Source organism: Tamandua tetradactyla, chromosome 3, assembly GCF_023851605.1.
Source record: "Tamandua tetradactyla isolate mTamTet1 chromosome 3, mTamTet1.pri, whole genome shotgun sequence".
NCBI lineage: Eukaryota > Metazoa > Chordata > Mammalia > Pilosa > Myrmecophagidae > Tamandua > Tamandua tetradactyla.
Window position 1 is genome coordinate 187,861,898 of NC_135329.1, and position 24,507 is coordinate 187,886,404.

The window sequence follows — 24,507 nt, forward strand, 5'->3', positions numbered from 1 at the left end:
TCTCTATGTGGCAAAATCTGCTCAGTATCTGTATATAGATCTTGAAGATTTTTGCTCTAGCATGCAGAATTTTTTCCAAAAGTACATTCAGTCATACATTATATTAGTTGCATCCTATCTTGAAAAGTTTAAATGCCTATAAAATGTAACATAAAAAGTTATCTCATGAATTTGATTAAAAGCCATTTTCTCTTGAAGGCACTTTAGAAAACAATAAGGATGAAAGGACAGAGGATTTGAGTTTGCCAGGTAAACATAAATCTTTGGAACAAAACTGTCTCTCGAAGCTTTTTTTTTTTAATGCCAAAACTATAAAAACAGAATATGAAAGGAAAATGATTTGAGAAAACTACTCCTAAAAGAGAGAAATTCTTCCCCAGTCTTCTTACAATGCTCATGCCAGTGCTAGATACAATCATTCTAAGAACCAATATTGCATCATCAATTTAAAAATAAACGGCACACAAGTATAGGTTATGAGAAAGGAAAAGTCCGACGTCTTTTTAACTTTAACATTTTGTATTTTTAAACTCAAGATTGCGCTTTTTTTTGGTTTTAACTGCCACAGATGTCATATTATTAATAATATAGTGTATATATCTAATTAAAATTTATTGAGCATATACTATGTGCCGCTTTATATGCATTATCTCATTTAAACCTCACAAATATGAGGTTGATATTAACATTAGATCCCATTTTTATATGAGAATACTGAAGCTTAAAAAGATTAAATGATTAAGCCATAGTCACACAGTTAGGATTAAAAGTGTGCTATCTAATTCTCAAGTACTTCTAATCTCTGCTTTCCTTACCTTTACAATCTTTTATTTCACATTATCAATTTTTAAATGTGGTGGAAATGGTTACTCTATCTTAAGTGTTTTAAAAGTGTAGAAACAATAACGTGAAAATATAAGAATGGCATGCATTGTTAATTTACTTGATCCTGTTCCCATATTTGGCACATTCACAAATAAACCAGGTTATTAATCCTTATAATGGAAATAAAATAATTTAATGGCCTAAAAGGGTTAATAAATTAATCTATATTTTCAATACACTTCTTAAGGATTTTAGCGTTTCCATATTTAAAACCGATATTTTGGACCACGTGAAATAAATAGGAACTTAAGCCATGGAGTCTGAGACAACTGGATTTGCATCACTGATCTGCCACCTGCACCATCAGGCAAATTATTTTATTTTACCTCTGTATGCGTCTGTTTCATTATCTATAAAACAAGGACAATTGTGTTCATGTTGTGAAGATTACGTGATATGTGAGATATGCGTACCACAATTCCTGACATAATGGGCTTTTAATAAATATTAGACATTATTTCTAGGCTTTTTACCAGCTAAGAGGTAAATGGTGGCTTACAGTTATACCAATTAAGAAAAGAAGAAAACACTGAAGTGTGAACATAGTCATGTAAAATTGTGGACAGGTTGAGTTGGAGACACTGGTACATCCAAGTGAGACAGACAGTCGCAATAGGAAAAACCAGAGCCTGCAGAAGGTAGAAGCTCAGAAAAATCTACACAGAGGTGAGTTGGGAGGGAGCATTCAGAAACTAAGAAAAAGAGGTAATAACAGACACCAAGGCTACACAGAACCTTGGGAAAGACTTGATTTTTGTTGACTGGGTTATCTTCACATATTGCCTCTTTAAAGATAGAAAATCATAGTCTAAGGCTAGTATATATGCAATAATAGCTATATTCATTGTAAGAATATAGTTTAGAGTAGCTCTGTGATCTTGGCCAATCACATAATTATGAGTATCTATTTCCTCTTCTATAAAAGGGAATTGATACCACCGGCGAAGTAGGATTTTGAGACACTGGAGGTAATGCATAAAAACGTTAGCCCAGCCTCTATCATATAGAAGGCATTAAAATTGTTACATATAAGGAAATATGGATGAATCAAAAAGACATAAGGCAGATGGTAGTATATAACACAAGTGCAGTTTTCATGGAGGGGAACCAAAAAGAATGTTTAAAACATGGCCACAAAAGAAATACAGAAAACATTTTTCTTTCGAATGTATCTTACAGTGTAGAATCAAACACGGTAATAAAAGAGACTGAAATACTAAATGCCTTGAAGTAAAACAAAACCGACTAGTAAAGGTCTACTTTGTTTGGGATGACGCGGTAGATGCTTATGCGTCTTCATCTTTTTATGTCTTTTTGGTTTTCAGTTCCCTTAGGGAACTGTTATTCCCTATTTTGCTGTTAGTTCTCAGCTCTTTACCCTCCACCTGCAACTCCATGCCTATTTTTCTTTCTCTCTGCTATGTCTAACCCCGTCCCCACCTTCATATATACACAACTAAACTTCCACTTAGGCCCATTATTATAAGTATCTGCCAACATAAAAGGTTTGATGAAATATATATACTTTATATATATATAAACACCTGTGTGTTTTTATCTTATTGTATATGTGGTTTCTTTTCCAATTTGAGAGTGACATTGGTAATAATTCATTGGCTCAGAGATGTGAATGTCTAATATAAAGATTGTTGAGAAAAAATAGTAAAATATCTGATATTAAAGAAAGACATTTTAAAAAATCTATGAAGCCATTTATCTACGAGGGGCAGACAGAATAATGAAAGCAGTTGGGTGAGAATCCTAGCCATAGAGGGAAGGAGTACGGGTTTTATGGCCTCCATTTTTCAGAGGCCAGGGAAAGCTGTTTGAGCGTGGTGTGCTATGACACATCCTTAGGGTTGGAAGGACACTTAGGAGTCATGGAACCCAATCCCCACCCAACGTCACTGACCATTTGTTCCTCAGCTGCCTCATTCATTCTTTATCATCAGAACACAAGTTAGATCAGAGTTTACCACCCCACCCACCAAGGAACTCACTACCTCCTGGGAAAGACCATTCCAACTTTGAGAAGCTCTACGAGAAACCCCCTGGTGGTGTTCAACTGAAATCTGAAGCCTTACAATTTCAGGCAGCTGTTTATGTTTCTATTCTCCAAGGCTACAGAGAAGAGTGTTAATTCCTCTCCTATGAAGCAGCCCTCAGACTACTGAAGATAGCTACGCCCCCTTCTCCAGCCTCCTCCTTACCATGGTTCGTGTCTCCCTTTTTACAGTCTTCAGAGAAAATGGTACTCAGTGATTATGCAGCGGCACAGTCTTCTTTACAAAAAACAAATCACATCCAAATCTAAGTTACCAAAAGTGTAATAATTAAGTGTAATAAAAATTACATAATTTCTACCATAATATTACATTTTGATTTGCCAATAAAAAAATTTTTTTTTTCCTAGGCAGGCTCCGGGATTCAAACCCAGGTCTCCAACTAGTCAGGAGACAATTCTTGCCACTGAGCCACTGTCACACTGTCCACTAATAAAGTTTTGAAATTGGATTTTTTTCTTCTCCTGACCCACTGGAAATTAAAAGAGTAGGTAAGGTTCCTTCAGGAGATATTCCCATATTCTAATGACCCAATGCACATGTATGACAGCTGACACCTTGCCAGATAACTGTTCATTCTGATTAATATGTGCAGGCAATGTGTTTATTACCACATAGATGATGGCCATCACGAATTCACAACATTGTGTTTCTTCAGAGCCCAATTTCTAGATCTAAAGACACATCAGCATCTATACTCACTCTCAGGAAAATTCAAAGCATCTGTTTTCCCCGGGTCCTTTTGCAGCCTTATTCATGTGATTTTCTCCTAAAGTAATTCAATCTGTAGATGAGCCAAATCTTTCCTATCATTTTAAGCCATTTATTTTCTTACTCTAAGTCACATAAAGAGGCATTTATGTTATGATACAACTAATTCAGAATCATCCATTCCTCAAAATGACTAATATTTAAATACAATAAAGTTAGTATGGTGCTACTCATATTATTATTTTTAAATACATAGGGAAAACTTTTCATTACATGTAAGGTACATACACAAAGTATTTAAAACTGGGATGACAAAGTTATGTCAGAATGGACTATAGCTTATACCAGACCAGAGACATGACAATCCACTAATTTGCCAGTTTACTCTTTACTTACTTAAACAACTAAAATCTGAGGGAAGAATGGCAAGGGAGGGACTGGGCAGCCCAACTGGATAAGAATGTATTTTAATATCTAGTATAGTCATAAGACACATACACCAGTTGCATATTAGTCCTGGCAATGGGATATACTTTGTTCCTCATACCCTACCCAAGGGTGTATAGGATTTTGAAAACACCAAGCAAAAGTCTCCACATTTCTCATGAAATCAGAATAAAGATTCTGAGATTTTCTCTAAAATTTTCAAGGCTAATAATTTGAGATATTTTTAATATATTTGAGTAGGAAACTTTGTAAAGCTTTTGATCCTCATTTGATATGAAATCAAAAAGGCCTAAATTTAAAACCTTCATTTGCTCTATCAGTGTCTATGCAATTACTATGGACTTTAATCGAAGGAGAAGCTGCCTGAAAAAAACTTAACCTTGAAATAACCACCAGGAATATGAACAATTCATGAATGTGCGAATTAGTCTTTACAATGAGCTTGATTATGGAGAAGGTAGTCCATGACAAAGCTCTAACAGATATATAAATAACATTCTAACACTTTGGCCAACCTACAATTCACTCTCTTTGAAAAGATCCTTAGAAATATGTCTTGTAATCTTGCCAAATATGGATGTTATTGCCACAGATTCCTGGCTTTTTCAACAATCACATTTCCATCACGTGTCACAGGTTTTGTGATTTTTTTCTCACACAAGTGAGCCTCTAGAAATCTCACTAAAATTTATTCTGTTGGATGATGTCATTGTTTCAGTAAGACCAAGCCTTGGGTTGGTTGTTTGCTCTTCCTTAACAGCCACATTGTGATCATTCAATAGATCCCACACTGTTGACTCTTTCAGCAGATCAAGGACCAGCTCAAGAATGAGTTTAACCATATACAGGTTCAAACCTTTACCTCAGCTAAAATAACGGACATTCTGATTCACTTAGAAGTAGTCAAAATCCATGAATAAAAAAAGCCCACTCTATATGGCCTTGAGACAAAGATATTTTGACATTTTACTTTTTGCAGAATTGAAACAAATGACATGTTTTTGTTTTCCTTTTTTATCATTCATAAATCTACCTTTACAGTGCTCATCCTACCAGTAAGAAATATGGTACTTAAAAAATTTATTTTTATAAAGCCTATAAATACTGTGAAAGCTGTTAAACTGGGGCAGATAAACTTCATTTGTACCTTTCAAAGAGTGACTGAGTGAGTTTGTGGGAGTAAAATAGCATGTATCAGATCCAAATTTGCTAAACAAAATTAGCTGCATGCCATTCTGTTTGTCTTATCTCTTTTCTCTGGCTCATGGTGTGCTAATTCTGGCCACAACCTATATAGTAAGTACAGAAAAAATCATGAATGTGCCTTTCATCAACAGTTGCAGAAAATATTTTGCTTTATTCCAATCCACCTTGAAGCTTTTTGTACTTTCAATTTTCATCCTGTATTTTAAAAAGAAGGAAAACAAAAAGACTACTAAAGAATTATATCTGAATAAAAATCATTTCAGTTTCCATTAATTCCAAGAAGATTTTTAGAAGTTTTACTATATTACTAGGGACAATGGGCTGCTAAATATGAAGTTAACAACTGGGAAATGTTAACTGTTTGGCTGATTTCTTATACAGTAAAAGAGTAATTTGAAATACTAATCATTTTATTATTTTTTAAATATGTTAATATATTAATTTAAAATATCACCAAAGATCTGCAATCCCTGACTACTTTTAGTTTAGATACATTGTATCATTCACAGCTAGTAATAACATCTACTGCAGTTAAAATGGTCACATTTAAGGCGGCAAGGGGGCAAAAGTCAAAGACAGAGTTTTATCCATGCTAAATAACAAACAATTAAAAATCAATGAACTATATTTCAAGCTATAATAACATAGCTTTTATATACTAAAACTGGCAACCATTATAAACTACAAGACTGTGGAAGAGACAACATTTTATGGCACATTTTAAAATTACTATATAAAGAAATAGACATATATCTGGATTAGGTATGCCCATATTTAGGAAAAATATTTTGCAAATTATCAATACATAGTACATCATTTCATCTAAAGATATACTGAAGTGATTAACTGTGATTTTACTCCACATAATTTTTTTTTGTCAAAGCAGTGCATTCTTCTTCATTAATAATGGACTCTAATTACATATACCAGAAAAAGAAATATCTAGTGGCATTCAAGAGTCACAGTTAAAAGAGGAAATATACTATTTCCTAAATTGTATATTTTTCAAACATGGGCAGACACACAATAAAGCATCTTTTTTTAATTTAACTTCAGGGTCTCTCTCATTCATTGGTGCCTTCCAAGGCTCTGTATCTAATTTTAATTTCTATATTCGTATTATTATTAAAGACATTCCCCAAATCGTACAAATTCAGGCTCCAAAATCTTACATTTGTCCCGCTCTGAAGTTTTGTCAAGAAGACAGGCTTAAAGGACGGTTTCCATAACATACACAATACAGAGAATACAGAATACAATGGAGGGAAAACAGAGTAGCCTAAATGAGGACTCCTTAAGTGACTGATTCATTAGGTAGTTTTCTTCCCATGATTACAAGGAAAGGATGCTGTTGACCTGAAGGCAGAAGGGTCTGGCATGCTAAGCACTGCAAAGTAGTACAGGTGGAGTGGAGGAACCTCGCCTTTGAGAGGCTCAGTATCTTTTACAGCTCTGAGGTCAGTGTGCAAGAATCTGAGAAATAGAAGGTAGGGCCAGCTCAGGACAGGCAGATTTGTAACTGTACCAAACTGGTTGACAAGTTAAGCTACACACTTTCACACTATTTCTTTGTATCTCTTTTTTCATCCTCTATAAAGTAGAAACAATAATTCCTGATGCAGACTTTCTTCACGTGGATTCTTTAGGGAAAAAAATCAGAAAAGTTCTTAAAGAATTTCAGACAGAAGTACTAATGTCTCCATGCCCAATTCTCTCATAAATAGATGACTATGCAAACCATTAAGTAATTTTGAAAGACACTTTAACTCCTGTAGACCAGTGTAAATTAAAGTACAATTAGTGCACCCTAGTGGCCTAGAAAGGTGGACAGTTTCCTAAAATCTGTTAACTTGAGAAAAAAATGTCTGTAAGAGCATTTTTACTGGTAGAATCTGACTCCATAAATACTATAATTATTTCACCAATTTTCAGAACATAGAGTAAATCATCGAAAAGGGCAGCTATGAGAATCCTGTCACCTGTCACTTCAGTTAAGCTGCAAGTGCTTCCTTTACAGAATTCTTTTTAAATGGCAGGCATATGTCTAGTTGTCTATTTTAAGATACTAAGAAATCTTAGTTATAACAAAGTTGTATTATCATGTATATCTAGGAATAGGAAAAAAGCCAGATTCTGTCTCAAATTCTTTTTTTTATGAAATAACATCTCTCTGGAGGCAAATACTCCCTCCAAGAGTTTGGAAAACCATGAAATAACATATTTTTTGTATTGTATTTTATTAGCCTAATCTATTCTTCTTTAAGAAAAGGTGAAAGCTGACACCTTGGGCTTGTTACAGGTCCTCCTCAATTGCTAACACGAACCTGAACATATAGTGGTGGGGCAATATATGTTTATTGCTAAAATTGATTAAAATGAGAAATGGGAGGTAAGTAGGAAATAGCAACAGAACCAGCACATAAAAATAGTGGACAACAGAAGTTACAAGTTTTAAGAATGGTATTCACATAAAGTTAACTTGCCAAAAATAAAACCAACCGAAATACTTCATACCACATTTACAAGCAAACTCTAAAAGTGGGAATGGGGACAAATGATATAGTCTTGGAAATATTCCATTGAAATAAACACCCTAGGAAGCTCAAGAAAGCAACCAAAGAAAATCCCAGGGTAAATATGCCTAATATCTATTATTAAGAATTCTATAATTATGTTTTAGAACAGCTTATTTTGTACACTATATGGTTTAATTACAAATAATAACCATTCGTGAATAGGCTTAAAATTATTTAAGCAAATGCATGTTATTCTTTGATTAAAAAAATATTTTTAGAGATTACTATGAACATAGCATTGTATTTGTTCTTGCAAGAGATAAAAAAAATTGGCTTAAAAAGTTAAAATTATATCTTAGTTTAGCATTAAATGCCAGTTAAGTGGAAGAGATAAGCGCCACAGGCTAGGGTGGTCAATGAACGGAGATGTAAGTGAGGAGATGCTTTGTAAAGTGGAATTTACACGTTCTGAAGGTCCAGAGAGAGGCAGAGGCACAGGTAAGCCATGAATTCCAGGGATTGGGGTCAGCAAAAGCAAAGCCACCGAACACAGGATAATCATGGCACACCGATGAGGTCATTCTGGTTCTTAGAATGCATGTTAAGAAACTCTGAGGTGAGACTAAAAAAGCGAATTGAAGAGTACTTTAGTAGGCTTTGAACTTCAGAAGTTAGAATTCATTGAAAGTTTCTGAATAGAGAATAACGTAACAATATAGTATTAGGAATGGTCACCAGGCAGTGACAGGATGGAGGTCTTAGAGGTAGAAGAAAGGAGACCAGAAATGATCTTGCAATAGCCGTACATAAAAAACCATGTATGGTTTATAAAATCTTTAAAAGTACATTTCAATAAGGCATGCAAAAGTTTTTTTCTTTAAAAAATTGCTTAATTGCTTTAGTCCTAGACAAAATGAGTATATAAAAGGACCTCCTGAAAATAAAAGTATGCCTCTAAAAGAAATATTATTCTGCTTTATTTTTATTTGGTTTTCATAGATCCCTACAGAAAGAAACTCATATTTTCTAAGCCTACAGGGAAGAATAGGAAATAATGACAAGAAAAATGTTAATAAAAGGAGAATTCAACTAAAGCAAAATAGTCACTGCCAACCTGACCTCTATTAGGCATCTGCTGCCAAACACGGGGACCAATCCCTGAGATGAGGGACTGCACAATTTATTGCTCAAATGGTAACCATACTAAATATCATCACAGAACCTGAACAATCTGTCGCCATTTTTTTTTCAGTCCTAAATAGTCGGGGGATACCCTCAGCACAGGGTTAAAACTAGCAGATACATCTTTTGAAAGCAGGTTTACCACCCCTGCTTGTATCCTAAAAGCTTAAGACTTGGATATCCACCTATATCTGATGTACACAAGACCAGACTCAAGAAAAGGTCAGAAGGATAATAAAGCTTTTGCAAATGAAACTGATTGTTTTCAAGTCTGATCATTTTGGAAAGTAAATGAGCACTTTTGCAGAATTCATTTTCATTTCTTTAAACACCCTTAGACTATGTTCCAAAAGAAATACATATAAACTTTTATACAGCCTTAATTCCATTACTTTAACTCTTTGAAATCAGAAACTGAGTCTTTTACTATCTTATTGGTATTTAGTATGCTTTGGTAACCCCTCTAAATAACGGAATTAGCATGATTAATAGTAATGATACTCAGTTATTTCTCAGGGGAGATGGTCTACGATGTTATGTTATGATGTTGCACAGGAAGTTTCATGGTGTCAATATTAATGCTTTATGGGTGTCCATTTTCATCTCAAATGTCTAACCAGAAGTGACTCTTCTTGCCAAAATGAGTTTTATATATCCCTTCCATCACTAGCGGCCATAAGAACTGCTGATCCTACTTGAGAAAGCCTAAGTGGCTAAGGAACTCAGACACAACCTGAGGGAATTAAGGCGAGACCAACAACAGTGCAAAATCACAAGGCCCAGAGACAGTATCTGGCAAAAGTCAACTAAAAGGAGGAAAATATACCATACAAATAAATTTACAAAGTCTCAGTAATTAAAGCCTTGCACATGCACTTGTTCAAAGAATATAGCTATGACTCACTAGAAGTCAGGAGAAAGAAGGACCAACCAAGAAGGCAAAAACAGTCAATAACTTTGGGTCTGAGGGCAGGCCAGAATGAAAATCTGGATGGATCAGAAGTATATGCACAGATTGGCACATTAAGGGTCTCACCAGTTAATGATGAGGAACTCACTATTATTCTTTACTGTATTTAACTTGCTTTATTTAAATATGCATATTACTTATCACAGATTGGAGGAATCACCATACTCCCTTATTGGTCATCTACATAAAGACCCAGATAAAAGGAACTCTTGAAAGTGCTATCATATACAGACATAAGTATAGGCTGTTCCTCCATGACTTTTATGGTCAAAATTCTGATGTCCAGAATAACAGGCCTAACCAGGTAAACATATTCTCTTACAGAGCTCTTTAATCCTAATATGCCATGGGTTATAAATACAATCAATGAATACTTCCTAAACATAAATTAAAGATGTAGAGGATCTCACAGTCTTCTCTTTGAAAGGAACTTCACAATATAATTAGGCCCATAGATACAATTCATTTGTTTTTATTTCAATTTTGCAATTTCCTTTTAAAATAGCACAACCATTTGTTCTTTCATTCTCCCTCCCTCCCTCTCTCTCTCTCCCACCCTCCCTGTATCCTTCCTTCCCTCTTTCCCTCCCTCTGGTGTCTGCAACTTTTCAAGCACTTTCATGAACGTTAAAGACAATGATATTGGTGGCAGCCTCTAGCTTATTTCATCTATTTTCCCTGTGCTTCCCAGTTTCCTTCCTAAAAAACTGCGAGGATTGGATTAGATCAGTGGTTACTAAACAGGGAGAGAGTTCTGTGAAGTTGGCCCAGGTATCACTGGAAGGGAAACAGGATGGTGCCAAAAACAGGGGCATGAAGCTGGCTTCCTGCTGCCATTTTCAGAAAAGCAGCCCTCCTTTTACTTTTTACCTGTTTTAGATACTGGGGCTATACATATTAATTCACCCAGGAAAAACAAAAAAAGAGATCCATTTATAAAAATAACTGAAAATCAAGGTCCCCCTCCACAAGTATCAATACATTTTTTTCTAATTGAATCATTACAAAACTTCAGGACATTTGTTGGTATTATTTTTAGTACAAACATATAGGTGAGCAAACAGACACAGACACAAGGAGCCTGAGACAAGATTACAGAACAAATTGTTGTAGGGCTGGAACCCAAATCTTTTATTCTGGTGCTTAATTCTCTAGCATCACACAATAGCAGCACTGCTGCACTGCCCGCAGCCTAGGCATGCACCAATCCTATTCAATTCTATGTGGCTGATGCCCCCTGGAGTTGTGCAAAGTGACAGCCCTGCAAAGCAATCACTTATTCAGAATGAAATTAACTATAAAACAATTACTACATACTCAAAAAAGCACTTTAGAATTAGACCCCAAAAGATTCATTTACTTTACCTATCTGCCATAAAAGTGAGACAATGCTCCCTCTTGAAAAATTAGTACAAATAGAAAATCTAGTTTAAATGTCAAATATGAAAACAAGAACATAGCTTTAAAGCTTTGATTAAAGCATTAGAAAATAGGTCAATTTATTTAATAAATATACCAAAATTACCTACAACTCAGAAAAACCAAATACAATGAAATCTAAAGAGATAATAGAGCAATTCCCAACAGTAATCTTTGTGAGAAATGGCCTTCAAATACACATTTTAAAAACCAATATCCTTTCTTTTATTTAGACTGGAGCTTTCTGGCAGAGATAGTCTGCTTGGAAGTTTCTGTTCTGTTTATTCACATACATATAAATGTTTTAAATGCAGCAGTTACCTTGTTACTGGAATGTATCTCAGTATCAGAGAAGATTTTAATGTCATTTTTCTGAAAACTGCTATACAGTGGAGAAATAGAAAGTGCATTACATGCATTTTCCCTTTAGGCACACAAGCCAAGTCAAAAAGAGATGGAGTGAGTTGCTCAAGGTATTAAGGAGAGACTTCAAGAACTGTCCCTAAAATGTAGAAATCCTGATTTAAACCTGATTTGGGTTCCAGCCCCACTATGTTCTATGTCACACTTAACCACAAAATAGAAAGTCAGAATCTTATATGATAGAGTTATAGTTTCAGGGCACATTGATCTAGGATCTTTTTTAAAAAAATGTATATGAAAAAGGAAAATGAAGAGATGAATTTTTCATTATAAAGTATAATAGCCTATAGCTTATTAAGGTTTTACTCCAGCTGCCCAATACTTATAATATTTCACAAAATGAGTATTAGATAAAAGACGCAATTTGGCTCCATATGCTGAAATGTACCATAATAGAGTATCTCTAAAATGATAGTACTTGGGTGAAGGTTTATAACATGACTAAGTTCTATTCTGCATAGCACACTCAGTAGATCATGGTGAAAGATAACAGTGGATATGCTTGACAATTAATTTTTATAGAACTGTAAGCTTGAAAGTGAAGCTAATTTTAACATCTCGATAAAGCAGCATCTCTTAAAAGGGTGGTGTCAAACAGAACAAGTTCTGACAATTTTGCAGGTAACAGAATATCTTTTTATGATTATATGCTTCATTTATGTTTTGGGCACTTACAAATTACACATGGGCATCCTACAGCAGCAGAACACTGGAAAATAAACCCAGGACATATTGCTATTTTTGAATGCATACTGTTTTCTTAATAACTGGCTTCAAATAATAGAAAAATGACACCCTGTTAAAGCACTGCAAAGCTTAAGGCACCCTAATTCAATTTATTGTCTAAAATATGCACCTTATAATAGCCATTTATCTCAAGGTGGCTCTAATCATGAAGTTTCAGAGAATATTTAGAAATAACACTATACCTTGCATCCCTGACATTTTTTAAATGGTAGTTGTCCACTTTTTTTTCTTTTGGTCAAGGGGGTAAAAGTAGGAGAGAGAAAGGAAAAGAGGACTTCTCTATGGAAAGATATGGCCTTGGAATCAGGGGTTTTGAAATGTGCTAGTGCTCTTGGATCAATGCCTTTGTACTTTCTTTCAGGAATAAATCTGAGCAATGGAATGGCTTGCAATTGTCCAACCAACCAGCCATATCAGATTTATCAGAAAGAAAGAATGAAAACTGACTTATAGGACTCCTGCAGTGACTGAGTGGCAGGTTCCTGGGAAAGATACACACATAAAACAATACACTTAGTGAAGGAGGAAAAAATATATACCCACATGTAATTTCAACAAATAATGCAACATAAAGAAAGAATCTATAGTAATGAAAAGGATGAATGTATAAGACAAATGAAAAATAGTACTTCTATTTAAGAACCAAAGAGATGAACGCTCATGAATACTAAATATTTCAATCCACTTGAAGGAGGAAATGTGATTTTCCGTCAAATGAAAGCAAACTATAAAAAATCAGCCAATGCAAACTTACTATCTTCAGGTTAGAGTAAAAACTACATAAATTTTTCATGAAATGCATGGCCTGGTAAATAATCCAAAGTAATTTCTTAATTAAGATATTTCCAGTGACTAAATGAAAAAATATATAAAGCAGTAAGTGCCCTGATTTTCAACAATATTTAACTTTCTATGCATGTATGGTTAAAATAAATAAAGGCACTTGAGTTTAAGAGAAAAAAATTCAATAAAAAAGAATTCATGGCACAACCAGAGTCGTTCAATTTCATCATAACAATCTGCAGTTACAGTATTTTCAAGAGATTTCCATTTATAGTACTTAGCATTAACTTATTTAAAAGCATTCTGAAGAAATAAAATACCTTCTCCTAAAAGGCTTCGTTTTCATCTATGATTACAAAATCAAAAGACTGAAAAAAAAAAAAAGAAACCATACCCATGGGTGTGCTTACAGTAAACATGAGTAGGGAAGAGTATTGATTTCTTAAAAAGATATTTAATACTCTTTTCACCATTCACCTAAGTTTTATTAACATTTTCCCTTTAAATGCAAAAATCACCTGAGTTTGGAGATGTTATGATATATATAAATATGTAGGAAATGCATGCACTTTTATAAAATGTAAAGCAAGATTAAGTTACTTGCAGATGGGAAATATAAATTGAACTTGTCTATAACATGCATGTTATATGGTATACAGATATGTAAGAGTGGGCACTTCAATACTACTGCACATTTTATTTCAATACAAAGGTGGTATTGATTACTGTTAATGATTAGAAGACGGAAACTTTACAATTATTTCTTTGGGTGGTAAAGGCCTTATAATTGCACTATGAAGGGCCTTTGGCTATAACATTTTTATATGAAATAAACTTCTGGAGATGAGGCAAAGTCCTTCAAAATCACTAAAAAGTCTTCTCTAAAGCTGAATATTCTGCCATGCAAAGGAAGAATAAATAAATAGATGCAAATCGTCTTCAATTACAATTATTTTAAGAAAATCTCAAAGATATAAACAATAGACTCCCCCTATATTTTTATTCCATTCACATAGAGCTGTAAATAAGGTGCATTCCTTCTGCTTAAGAAATTAGCATTTCAAAAATATGCTACTTTCCCCCCCCCGAACTCCAAGCGTGTCTAATAATGCGAGAAGCAGATTGTCTTCCCTCGTTTCCTTAATTTGTTTCATCTAAAAGCAATTCACTCAACATCTTGTCGCCCTCTGGCAGCTTAGTTTACTTATCCGTACTTAATTTCTCATTTGGACCAAAACAAACTCCTCCAAACTGCTACTGACTGCTAACCGCGAGAGGGGAGACGCGCAATACTTTATTTACTAGGGCACATACGGCCACACACAAACGCAACCACAAACACACAGTGTGAACCTCAATCTCACTCCAGACAGTAGCTTGGTTTTACAATAGCACTATGTTAAAATCAGCTGAACTTTCCCTGCCAGGTGTGGTGGGGTGAGGGTGGGGGTAGATTAAAAAAAAAAATGTCCCAAGGGCATTTACAGTTTCCAGTGGATCACCCCAGCATGCGTGTCGCAATTATGCCAGGGATGCACCCGAGAGCGTTTCTTTGTGCGGCCCTTTCATCTTTATCACTTTGTGTTTTGAACAAGTGAGACTCGCCTTTGTGCCCCCAGAATTTCAAGTACAGAGTCACACACGGAACAACAATGGCACGCTAATCCTCGCGCTCTAAATGGGCTCACTTGTGGGTCTGACAATTCGCTCCGGGAAGCGAGAAGGGACGGGACCAGCTAGGGCGCGAGCCGGCGTCTCCTGAGACGAGGAAGAGGACAGCTGCAGAACTAATTTGGATTACATTCCTTGCAGAAATTCTGAAAAGGTTTTTTTCGGCATAGCTCAACCCGCGAGCCGCACAGTTGATGCCAAATCGCTGCGGACTCGGAGCCGGGTCCCCCCGCGGCTGAGGCTGAACCATGCAGCCCCCAGTAGGTTGCCTCGTAGAAATTCTTCTCAGCTAAGCCTGCATGTCAGTCAGTCGCAACAGTTTTTGAATGGGTCAATGTGCATAATCAACCCATTGAGGGGAAATATGAAGGGACTCGGAGCGAGGAGGGAGATAAAAAGGGATGTATCTAAGAGGCCGCTTGGAATCTCAAGTCCGTGTTGGTGTGTAATTCCGGAGGTGGCTGGAGCGCAGGACCTGGTATGCATGAAGAATTGCGGAGTAATTGGGAGGGTGCAAATGGCCAGCACAAACGGCGCACGTGTGCCATTCGAAGGTCATTCTGAAAGCCTCAGTGATTATAACTTGCTATTTACTAGGCAAGGAGGGGGAGGCGGGGGCGGAGCGGGAAAACTACAGAGCGCTGTTTTCTTGTTGAGGTCAGGAAGACACGCTCCAGAGGCCCAAAGCTTTCCCTATCGTCACCCCAGGTGGCTTTATCTCTTCAAGCCGCCTCCCACACGCTCGCGACCAGCCCCGGATGGATCCGGAAATCTCCCCGGCTCTCCAAAGCACCCCACTCCGCCTCCCACTTGGGCCAAGTCAGACACCGGTTCTCCTCAGTCCTTTCCTATCCCGCATTCATCCACAGGAAACTCAAGTGTCAGAAACTTTGAGCTCCCTCGCACTGCAGGTGCTATCAGAAGCTCTGCCCGCCCGGGAGCGCCAGCCCCACTGCGCTGCCTCGGGGGTCATTTAGGCGTTTGCCTGTCTAGGTACCCGGGGCTTAAGCTCCCCAGCAAACAGTGGTCGTGCACCCAGCGTAGTCCGCGCGCCCTCCGGGGGTTAAATCAATTCGCGCCACCGGCCGGCTCGACAGCCCAGTCGGGCTGTAAACAGAGAAGTTGGAGGGACTCCGGCCAACAGCAAGTTGAACTACAGGAAGAACTCTTCCCGGAGCCAAACGTAGCAACCGACCTGAAGTCCGGGCTCCAGACTCTAGCGTGCCAAGCCCTTTTTTTTTTTTTTTTTTTTAAAAAAAAAAGAGGTCAGGCTGGCAAGCAAGCGCCCCTCAACTCACTGGGGCCAGGGACTCCGGGACGCCGGCCGAAGAGGCCCAGGGTTCCCGCGCCTGGGCCGAGGCACGCCCGCCCGCTGCGCTCCAGCTGCCCAGTCCGGGTTCTAGCCGGGTCTGACCCGGGAAGGCTCGGGCGACTGGGGGCGCAGTGCCCACCGGCAGCACACACAGGTGCAAAGCTCGGCTCTCGAAGCTTCACTGTGCACTGCCCCGCGGCTCAGAAGCGGCCCGGCAAGCGCCCCGGGACCCCAGCCCCTCAGTCACTCCCACGCTGCGCGCTTCTCCTAGGCTTCTTGCCTCGAGGGCCAAGACGCGGACAGGAGAGTCTCCTCTGAATGAATTGGGGGTCTCCCACGTCCTCAACAACAGGCGCCACCAGAAGGGATCCCGTTTATGCACGAAAAAGAAAGGAGGGTGATAAAGGAAAGAGGAAAAAGAGAGACCGGGGCGCGCAGTGATTTTTCACGATAAATTACATACGCACACAAGGCAAGTTTGGGGATGGAAAGAGGGGTGACCGAGAGCCCAAAGAAGCGGCCACGGGCGGGTGGTCCCTCTACGCCTGGAAGCTGGCGGGTCTCGGGATGCGCGGAGAGAGCTAGGGAGCCGCCGGAGGCAGCCAAGCCGGCGGCAGCAGGTTCAACAGCTGGAGCGCGAAAAGAACGAACCGCGACCCACCTGATTGGGAAGCGCTGGGCTGGACGGTCCCCGCCGCCACGAAAAGGCTCACCCAGACCCACAGTCTTGTCGCCGCCAGCTTCATTTTTGTAAGTCTCAGATCCCGTGCTGACAATTACATGTCCAAATGGCATATCCCCTCTCTGGGGCGCGAAGGAGATCCCTTAGCCCGACGCGCGTGGGGGCCCGAGCGGGGCTGGCTGGCGGCGCGCGCGCTGCGCGGGCTGCGAGGGCCGGCGAGGGAGTCCTTGCGCGCGCGGGTCCCGGGCGGGGACCCGGGGGGGGCGTGAGGATGTGCGCGTGCTGCTCCGGGTCGGACTGTGCAGCTATTTTCCCGTGTGAGCCTTCGCTTTCTCGCTCCCTCCTCACTTTCTCTCTCGCGCTGGTTGGTCAACAATAAAAAGGAAGGGGGGAATAAAAGGTTTCCAAAAAAAGTTGATTGCAAAGAGGCGGTAGGTTTCCGGTCTCTCTCCCCACCAGCCGGGCTACGTTCGGCTCCTTTTTCTGCTTCCCTGCACCTCCAGTCCAAATCGGGAGGGAAGGGGCGGAGAGGGGGGAAGCGTCTTGCTTCACCCTCGATCCTGTCCTTTTTTCTCTCAGCTTTCCTCACACTTGTCCGGCGGCTGCGGTAATTAAAGCTCCGAGCGTCATTTCCAACGCTCGGCAGTCTCCAGCTGCAGCCCCTCAGAGAAATTAATAAGACTCCCGGAAAAAAAAAAAACAAGAAAAAAAAAAAAACCCTCCACGCAACCAGGCCGGCACTGCTCAGCAGTTCAAACCCCGCCCCTGCTCTGACCCAACTAGCCACGCCCTTTCTCCCGCCCCCCCACGGGGAACTCTTATTGGCTCAGCCACTCCCCAAAATCCTCAGCCTCGGGAGTTCGGGAAAACACCTGTCAGCAAAAGGGAGTAGATGGTGGGGCGGGGGAAGACGAACGTAAAGGGCTTACCCGAGGCCACTGACTGAAACATTCCCCTTCTCTCCCCCAGCAGACACCAGGGACAGCTGGCCCGCGGAGTGGCAGACAACGGAGCCTGTTTTTTGGTTTTCTTTTATTTTTTTAAAGATGTCACCATTTTCACCATTGCCCTAAGGTACTCATCCACAGACCGCACCTTCGCTAGAATAGAAGCAAAATCAGCATGTCTTGGGGGCAAAACTGCCTCTCCCTCCCCTCGGTATGATAACTGGGAATCAACACAGATTAGGTAGTCCTGGGGTGTTATCATCCCTGTTCCCCGACTATGACTATGCAGCCTCTCCCACCCAAGGTAACTGACACTGAGCAAAACAGATTTGTAGAAGCACTTTCTTTGAATTTTAAACTTTAGGGGTCTTTTTAGCTTTTCCCTGTACTCTAGGACAACTTGGTTTGGGTTCATTTTCATTATGCAGATTCTATTCCAAAGCTATTGATTTAGCCCTAATGGACTAGAAATTGTCCTAGGCCTGAACTATTCAGCCTGAAAGGATTTAAGAAGACCATGCCAAGATATAACTGACCCAGGTTTAAGTTCCTTCCTTGTTCACACTGAAAATGTGCACTCCTCAGATCAGCGCTGGCTATGGCAGTCTCTGGGCTTCTCTGGATCTGAAATATCTTGGGACCAGGTCATAGCAGGCTACGTATCCGTTGCCTTATGCAGCTCTGGAACTGTATCCTGAATAGGGTCCAGAACCTCCTGGGGGTAGTAGGTTATTGGTTTGCTATTTGCACAGGCATTCTATGAATTATATTCCCTTTTTTTCTTTTTTTTTTTTTTTTTTTTGGTTTCTCTAGGGACAGCAAATATACAAATAAATAGTATCTGGAGAGCCTAAAAATCAGCCTCCCTCCCTCTTCACTCATCATTCGAGACCTCCTCCATACCTTTTATCTATAGTCAAGCCCATTAAGAAGCTCCATGGAGCTAAGAACAGACAGGAACAGTAGCAGCGACCCAGAAGTCCGAACCCTTTTCTCTCTTAGGCCCACAGCAAATAGGAAGCCTTGAGAAGAGGCTCAGAAGCAGCCCAGGATGAGCAGAAGCTAAGCTGAGAGCAGATGATGGTGATTTGCCCAGAATGGTATAGATTGCAGCAAAACTGTGCTCACTGCTGGTATGGATCATCTTTGATTTCTATTTCTTTTACCCCCCTTCTATTTTTTTATTCTTTCTTTCAAGCTCTTCTCAGTCCTTTTTTCTTAAATCCTCTTCTGATTTTTATGATGACTCTCAGACACCTCTCCTCTGTGAAAGTTACTTTCTAAAATTCCCATTTTGTCCCTAGGATAAAAACTTAAGTGACAAAAACAAACAAGCTTCTTGCTTTTGGAAATGTTTAAATCTCTGTGTTTAAAAAAAAAAAAAAGTCTTGTTTCTGATGCTAATTCTGTTGCAAGATATTAATTTTGTATTTTAACTTAAATTGTGGGAAAAATTAAATAGTCTGAATGTTTTGGAGTTTTTGTTTGTTTTTTACTTGTGTTCCTTCTGATAGTTTTCCTTCCCTATCAATTTTATAGCTCTTTTGTGACAGAAACTCTCTTGTATGTCTTGGTCTCATCCATACCTTCCAGAATAACTCTTGGCAAATGAGGGTTTTTAACTAATGTTTATTGATTGGGAAAAAAACTTTGTCTATGTTTGTGGGTACTAGACAGCCCATAAAAGATGTCTACCAGTTAAAATACCTAACACACCATGATTTGCCTCTACTACTCGGTTTCTTCTGCTTTGGCTCCATTTTCCTGTCTCTGATTGAAATAATGATTGGTAACTTGCCAAAAGTGAGTATTTGAACAGCAGCTTATAAAATGATTTGGAATGAGAGCTCTACTCAATAGAAGCATCCTGGTGCCTGCTCTACCAATCAGAGTCTAGTTCAAATAATTTCAATGTGAGATTTAAAGATGTAGACAGGAAAATGGTACTGTGTGGGGGCAAGTTGGAAAGATGAGAAAGTAGAAACCATGAGGAAGAATCATGTGTGTCTCTCTCATTTGTGTCCAATCTCAACGGAATCTTCGTAAGAAAGGCCCTCCAGATTCGGAAACACTTACTACCTGATGTGGAAAGAAGGATATACTGGCTGGACTGTTGTACGCTTGCTGAGATGGGCTCTCTGTAATTCTTCACTTTTCTCTGTATCTTTATAATTTATTCCCATTAACTGAGTTAACTAAAATGTGTTGCTGTTGTTTGCTACCTGGGGAAAAACAAAAGAAAATACAAGACTAACCAGCATGTATGTATGTATAAGCACTTCATAAATAACAGATGATCACTTGGAGTTGTCTGCTATACCCTTTTCTAGGAATTACCCTACCTTAGTTCTACATTTTTAAATTGGATCTACCTCCATTGAACAACCTTGCCTTCACTGCCAAGTTATAAGTTGGACCAATCAAAGCACTTGGTCACTGTTAACTGAGTGACAAATGTTCACTGGCCCTGAGTCCCTTCCCTGAGAAATAGCTCGTAGTCTTTCACTGATAGCTTTAGAAATTAAAAAAAAAACAACTCTGAAACTGGCTTGGCTATGTTTCCTTCTACACAGGCATTACCAGGCTGCAGTGGAAAGAATGAAGCTGCCATTTGGAAGGTACAAAACCCAGATGGGTCCAAAGAGGATTCTTCTTGTGGCTAGTTGTTCAAGTTCCCATTTTCCTTAAGTTACTTCAATTTTTGTTTTGTTCCCTGAAACAAGAACAGTGTGAAATGGGAAAAGAATTTCTCCAACTTGAATGGGATCATATAGGCAGCCTGCCCCTTGAGAAAGACATCTTGATGTAGTCCATATTCTTGAGTTCCTTTTCCCATTTTTTTTCATGATTTCCCTTGTATGAAGTGTAATCCCAACATTAAAATGGCTTTGTCCTATAATGCTTTCCCATATCTCCCTTTCTGCCTCATTTCTTCCATTAATGATAGCTTTCTGAGTAAGTTCTGATGTCATGAGTAACAGAAGGCTGCTGGTGGGAGAAAAGAATACAATGAACTCAAAGTTCAATCTGATCCTTAACTTTGTCCCCAATTTTCCTAATTCATTCTACTCATCAGCCTGATTCTGAAACCTCTCTAAAAGTAAGCTTAGAGCTTGCTACTGTCCATATTTTGCCATTATTGGCCATTAATATAAATCTGAGCAGATATCAACAAAGAAGAGAAAATGGGATCCTATCATAGATAAATCGGTTATCTTCTCAAGAACATTTAAAAATAAATAGTGGGTTCTGTTTTTTTTTCTTTCTTTATCACATCTAAGTTACCTTGCTAAATTGAGCAAGTCACTTCATATGCCTGTGCCAGTTTCCTCATCTTTAAAAGAAGTAGATACATATAATGTCCCAAATCAAAGACTTTATGGGACTATGACTTACCCACCACCTATGAAGTGCTAGTCATAATTTTCGTGCACTTGAATTCTTATTTTCCTTACTCTACCCATTCTCAACTCGCCCCCACATACGTTTCCATCTGGGCCACCAACACAGAGACAGACACACATTTTAAATAGCCTTAGGGAAATATCCAAATGAGCGCAATACTATATTACTGTGAAATACTCAAGACTTCGAATTCTTCATGTTATTAGTCAAGGGAAAAATTTGATATGTACTGATCAAGTTCATTATTGTGATGATCAAGCCAATGACAGAAACAGTTTCGTTTTATTTTATTTTATTTTTTTAACTGAGCACTTGAAATTCACCTTTGTTCCATACCCTCTGGTTTCTAGATTTCACTTCATATTTTGGTGACATTTAATTTTTTAAAGCAAAAAAAAAAATACCTTTAAAACTTCAAAATTTTAAAAATGCATCAACACATTAACTAAAGAAATTTATTTACTACCTTAGTTAATTTATTATACCAAGAGGCCCTCCCAAGATCATTTCATTTTTAGTAAGTGCTTTTTCTTTCTATATGCACGATTAAGCCTTAATTTTTTTAATACTGAGGAGGAATGGCTGAACATAAATAAATGAAAGCTGTGTTGCTTTTATGTCCATTTTTCAGTGTCTATCCCAGTTCTTATGGACAATTTTGGTTTGTGGTTCTAAGTGCAAGATGATTTCGGTCCTGTGGACAGAGTAGCCTTTCCCAACAAGGTTAGAAAAAATGATTTTCCTAGTAAAAGCTTTGACTGTAATATACCTGCTTCATACATGTTCTCAAAGCGAGCTCTTGTGTCCCACATAGGCTTTTTAACTGCTTTATAAGCTTAAAGATAAAGGAAATCGTCAACAACAATATCCCATGTTAATACTATAATTCACCAGTGGAGGAGGTCCTGAAGGAAGCTGCCAGAACTGTTAGTTCTCACAAAGTAGTACCAAAATATAAGAACAAAGAAATAGTAAAAGTCAAACTGGCCATGTTTAATGATAAGCGAGAAAGCAATTATATTTGTAGATAAAAAGGATGTGTGGTAATATATATATATATTTTATTCAGAAAGATGATTATTAATTTAAATAAATAGACTAACACATGTTTTCCAATTTTATTTGCCTCCTTCATCTGTCCATAAGGACTATGGTAAAATAAACATTGGTTAGTAAATATTTTGCTTATGAAGTCTGGATTATTATTTAAGAAACTCATTCATGAATGTAGTTTGATTCATGTCCACCTTTGAATGTTTAAACAGTTGACACAGCAAAATTTTGGTAATATGCTATTGTATCAAAGATAGCAAAAGAAAAATTCAGGTATCCCAACAGCTGATGATATTGAACCCAGTATAAAAATAATAGCATCTGGGTGGGCCGCGGTGGCTCAGCGGGCAAGAGTGCTTGCCTGCTATGCCGGAGGACCCCGGTTCGATTCCCGGCCCCAGCCCATGTAACAAACAAACAAACAAACAAAATATAATAAAACAAGAAAATGTTTAAAGATGTTTCCCTTTCTTCCTCCCTTCCTTCCTTCTCTGTCTTTCCTTCCCTTCCTCCCTAAAAAAAAAAAAAAAAAAAAAAAAAAAAATAATAGCATCTAATTTAATTTTATTAAAATTAGGAAAGATTAGACTGGACATTTTGATTCTGAAGTAATAAGACCTATATTTACAATAATAATTTTAGTAAGGAAGAAATCTAAAGCTAGAGAATGTTAGATGAATATTTTTTGTTCAGTGAGCCTTTTGCTTAACCATAATTGGGATAATTTATTTAAATAATTTTGAAACAGACTTTCTCAAATACACAGTCTATTTAGAAACATTATAGTAATTGTATGGAATGCCGTATTATATACTGATCATTTCCGGTCTTCCATGATGAGCCTAATTTACTCGTAAAATAAAACACATTTATAAACAATTGATATTACTCTGTGTAAATTGTTAAATGAAGGAATATTCCATCAGATAATCCTTTGTAATATTTGCTTACACAGAGTAAACTATTGTTACTGACCAACTTTCATATTTTATGTATATTTTCAAGTAAATTATATTAGTAGGTATTCTGACAATATAAGCCATTAATATTTATCTTAGCTAATACATGCCTACGGACTCCACATTCTTTCTATGGAGTCATTTTGGGTAAATATTGATAGAGAAGGTAAAACATTCTTTGTCTAATAAAATACTGGATAAAATTAAATAATTGTGATAATTTATTGTTGTCTATTAGGTAGAGTGAAAAGGTAAGAGAGGTCTGCTTCATACAGCTTAGTGTGACTGTTAAATGAACACTTTCAGACAAATAGAATTACCACTTGTCTTACCGCATCTATTTATCACTCCATTTACTAACTCCCAACACACTGGAGAAAATGTTATGCATTATAACTGTCTCTATTATTTCTTTTCAAAATACTGTCATCACATTCTCTGCACCATAACACTGATAGAATATTATTTGAAGAGCATGAATCAGTGATAGTATTTACCACTAAATCCAAAACTAATTTTCATTATGTCTTAACAAGATTACATTTAAGCATAACTTTATCTCCTAGTATTTTGCTTTGAAATGCAAAATACTAGTCATTAACACTATGTACTTATATACACACACATATATGTATATATATTTATATACATAATTTCACCCAAATTTTTGCCATAAGTTGATAAAAATTATTCTACTTTTTTCTATCTAAAATACTTAGTTTTTTTTATTGTTGTTTATTTTCCAGTATAGTATGGCACTGACATTTTGAATTTTCAAAAGTAAACATTGCTAGAGGTATTAAAACTTCTTTCCCCTTTCTCACACTTTCCCCGCTCAGGTCATTATGTCTTTGAAAGAAAATAATTACATGAATTTTCATTTTTAAATGAGAGATATTGCAAGCAAGTGAGAGAGTAAAAATAAGGAAAAATTGAGGTTTAATTGTACGAAGCATGTCATTGCATTTCACTACCCTATGTTAGGCTAGTAAAAGCGGTGGTAGCACAGAGTTAATTACAATGCCAGTCAAGCGATAGAGGTGCATATTCTATTTATTATTTATAATGGTGCTATATTTTAAAATAATAAAAACATACATACATATATATATGTATTAGGTAATTG

At 37.7% G+C, this 24,507-nt stretch overlaps 1 protein-coding gene across 6 annotated transcripts in view; it reads right to left on the reverse strand.

The window, feature by feature from the left end:
- Nucleotides 1-17,187, reverse strand: part of ERBB4 (erb-b2 receptor tyrosine kinase 4) — a 1,077,155-nt gene extending 1,059,968 nt beyond the window's left edge. For all 6 annotated transcript variants that reach the window (XM_077154990.1, XM_077154989.1, XM_077154987.1 and 3 more), the window contains exon 1: nucleotides 16,997-17,187. In XM_077154990.1, the coding sequence (XP_077011105.1) occupies nucleotides 16,997-17,081 (85 nt within the window). In that variant the 5' untranslated portion in view covers nucleotides 17,082-17,187. The remainder of the gene's footprint in view (nucleotides 1-16,996) is intronic.
- Between the last annotated feature and the right edge of the window lie 7,320 nt (nucleotides 17,188-24,507).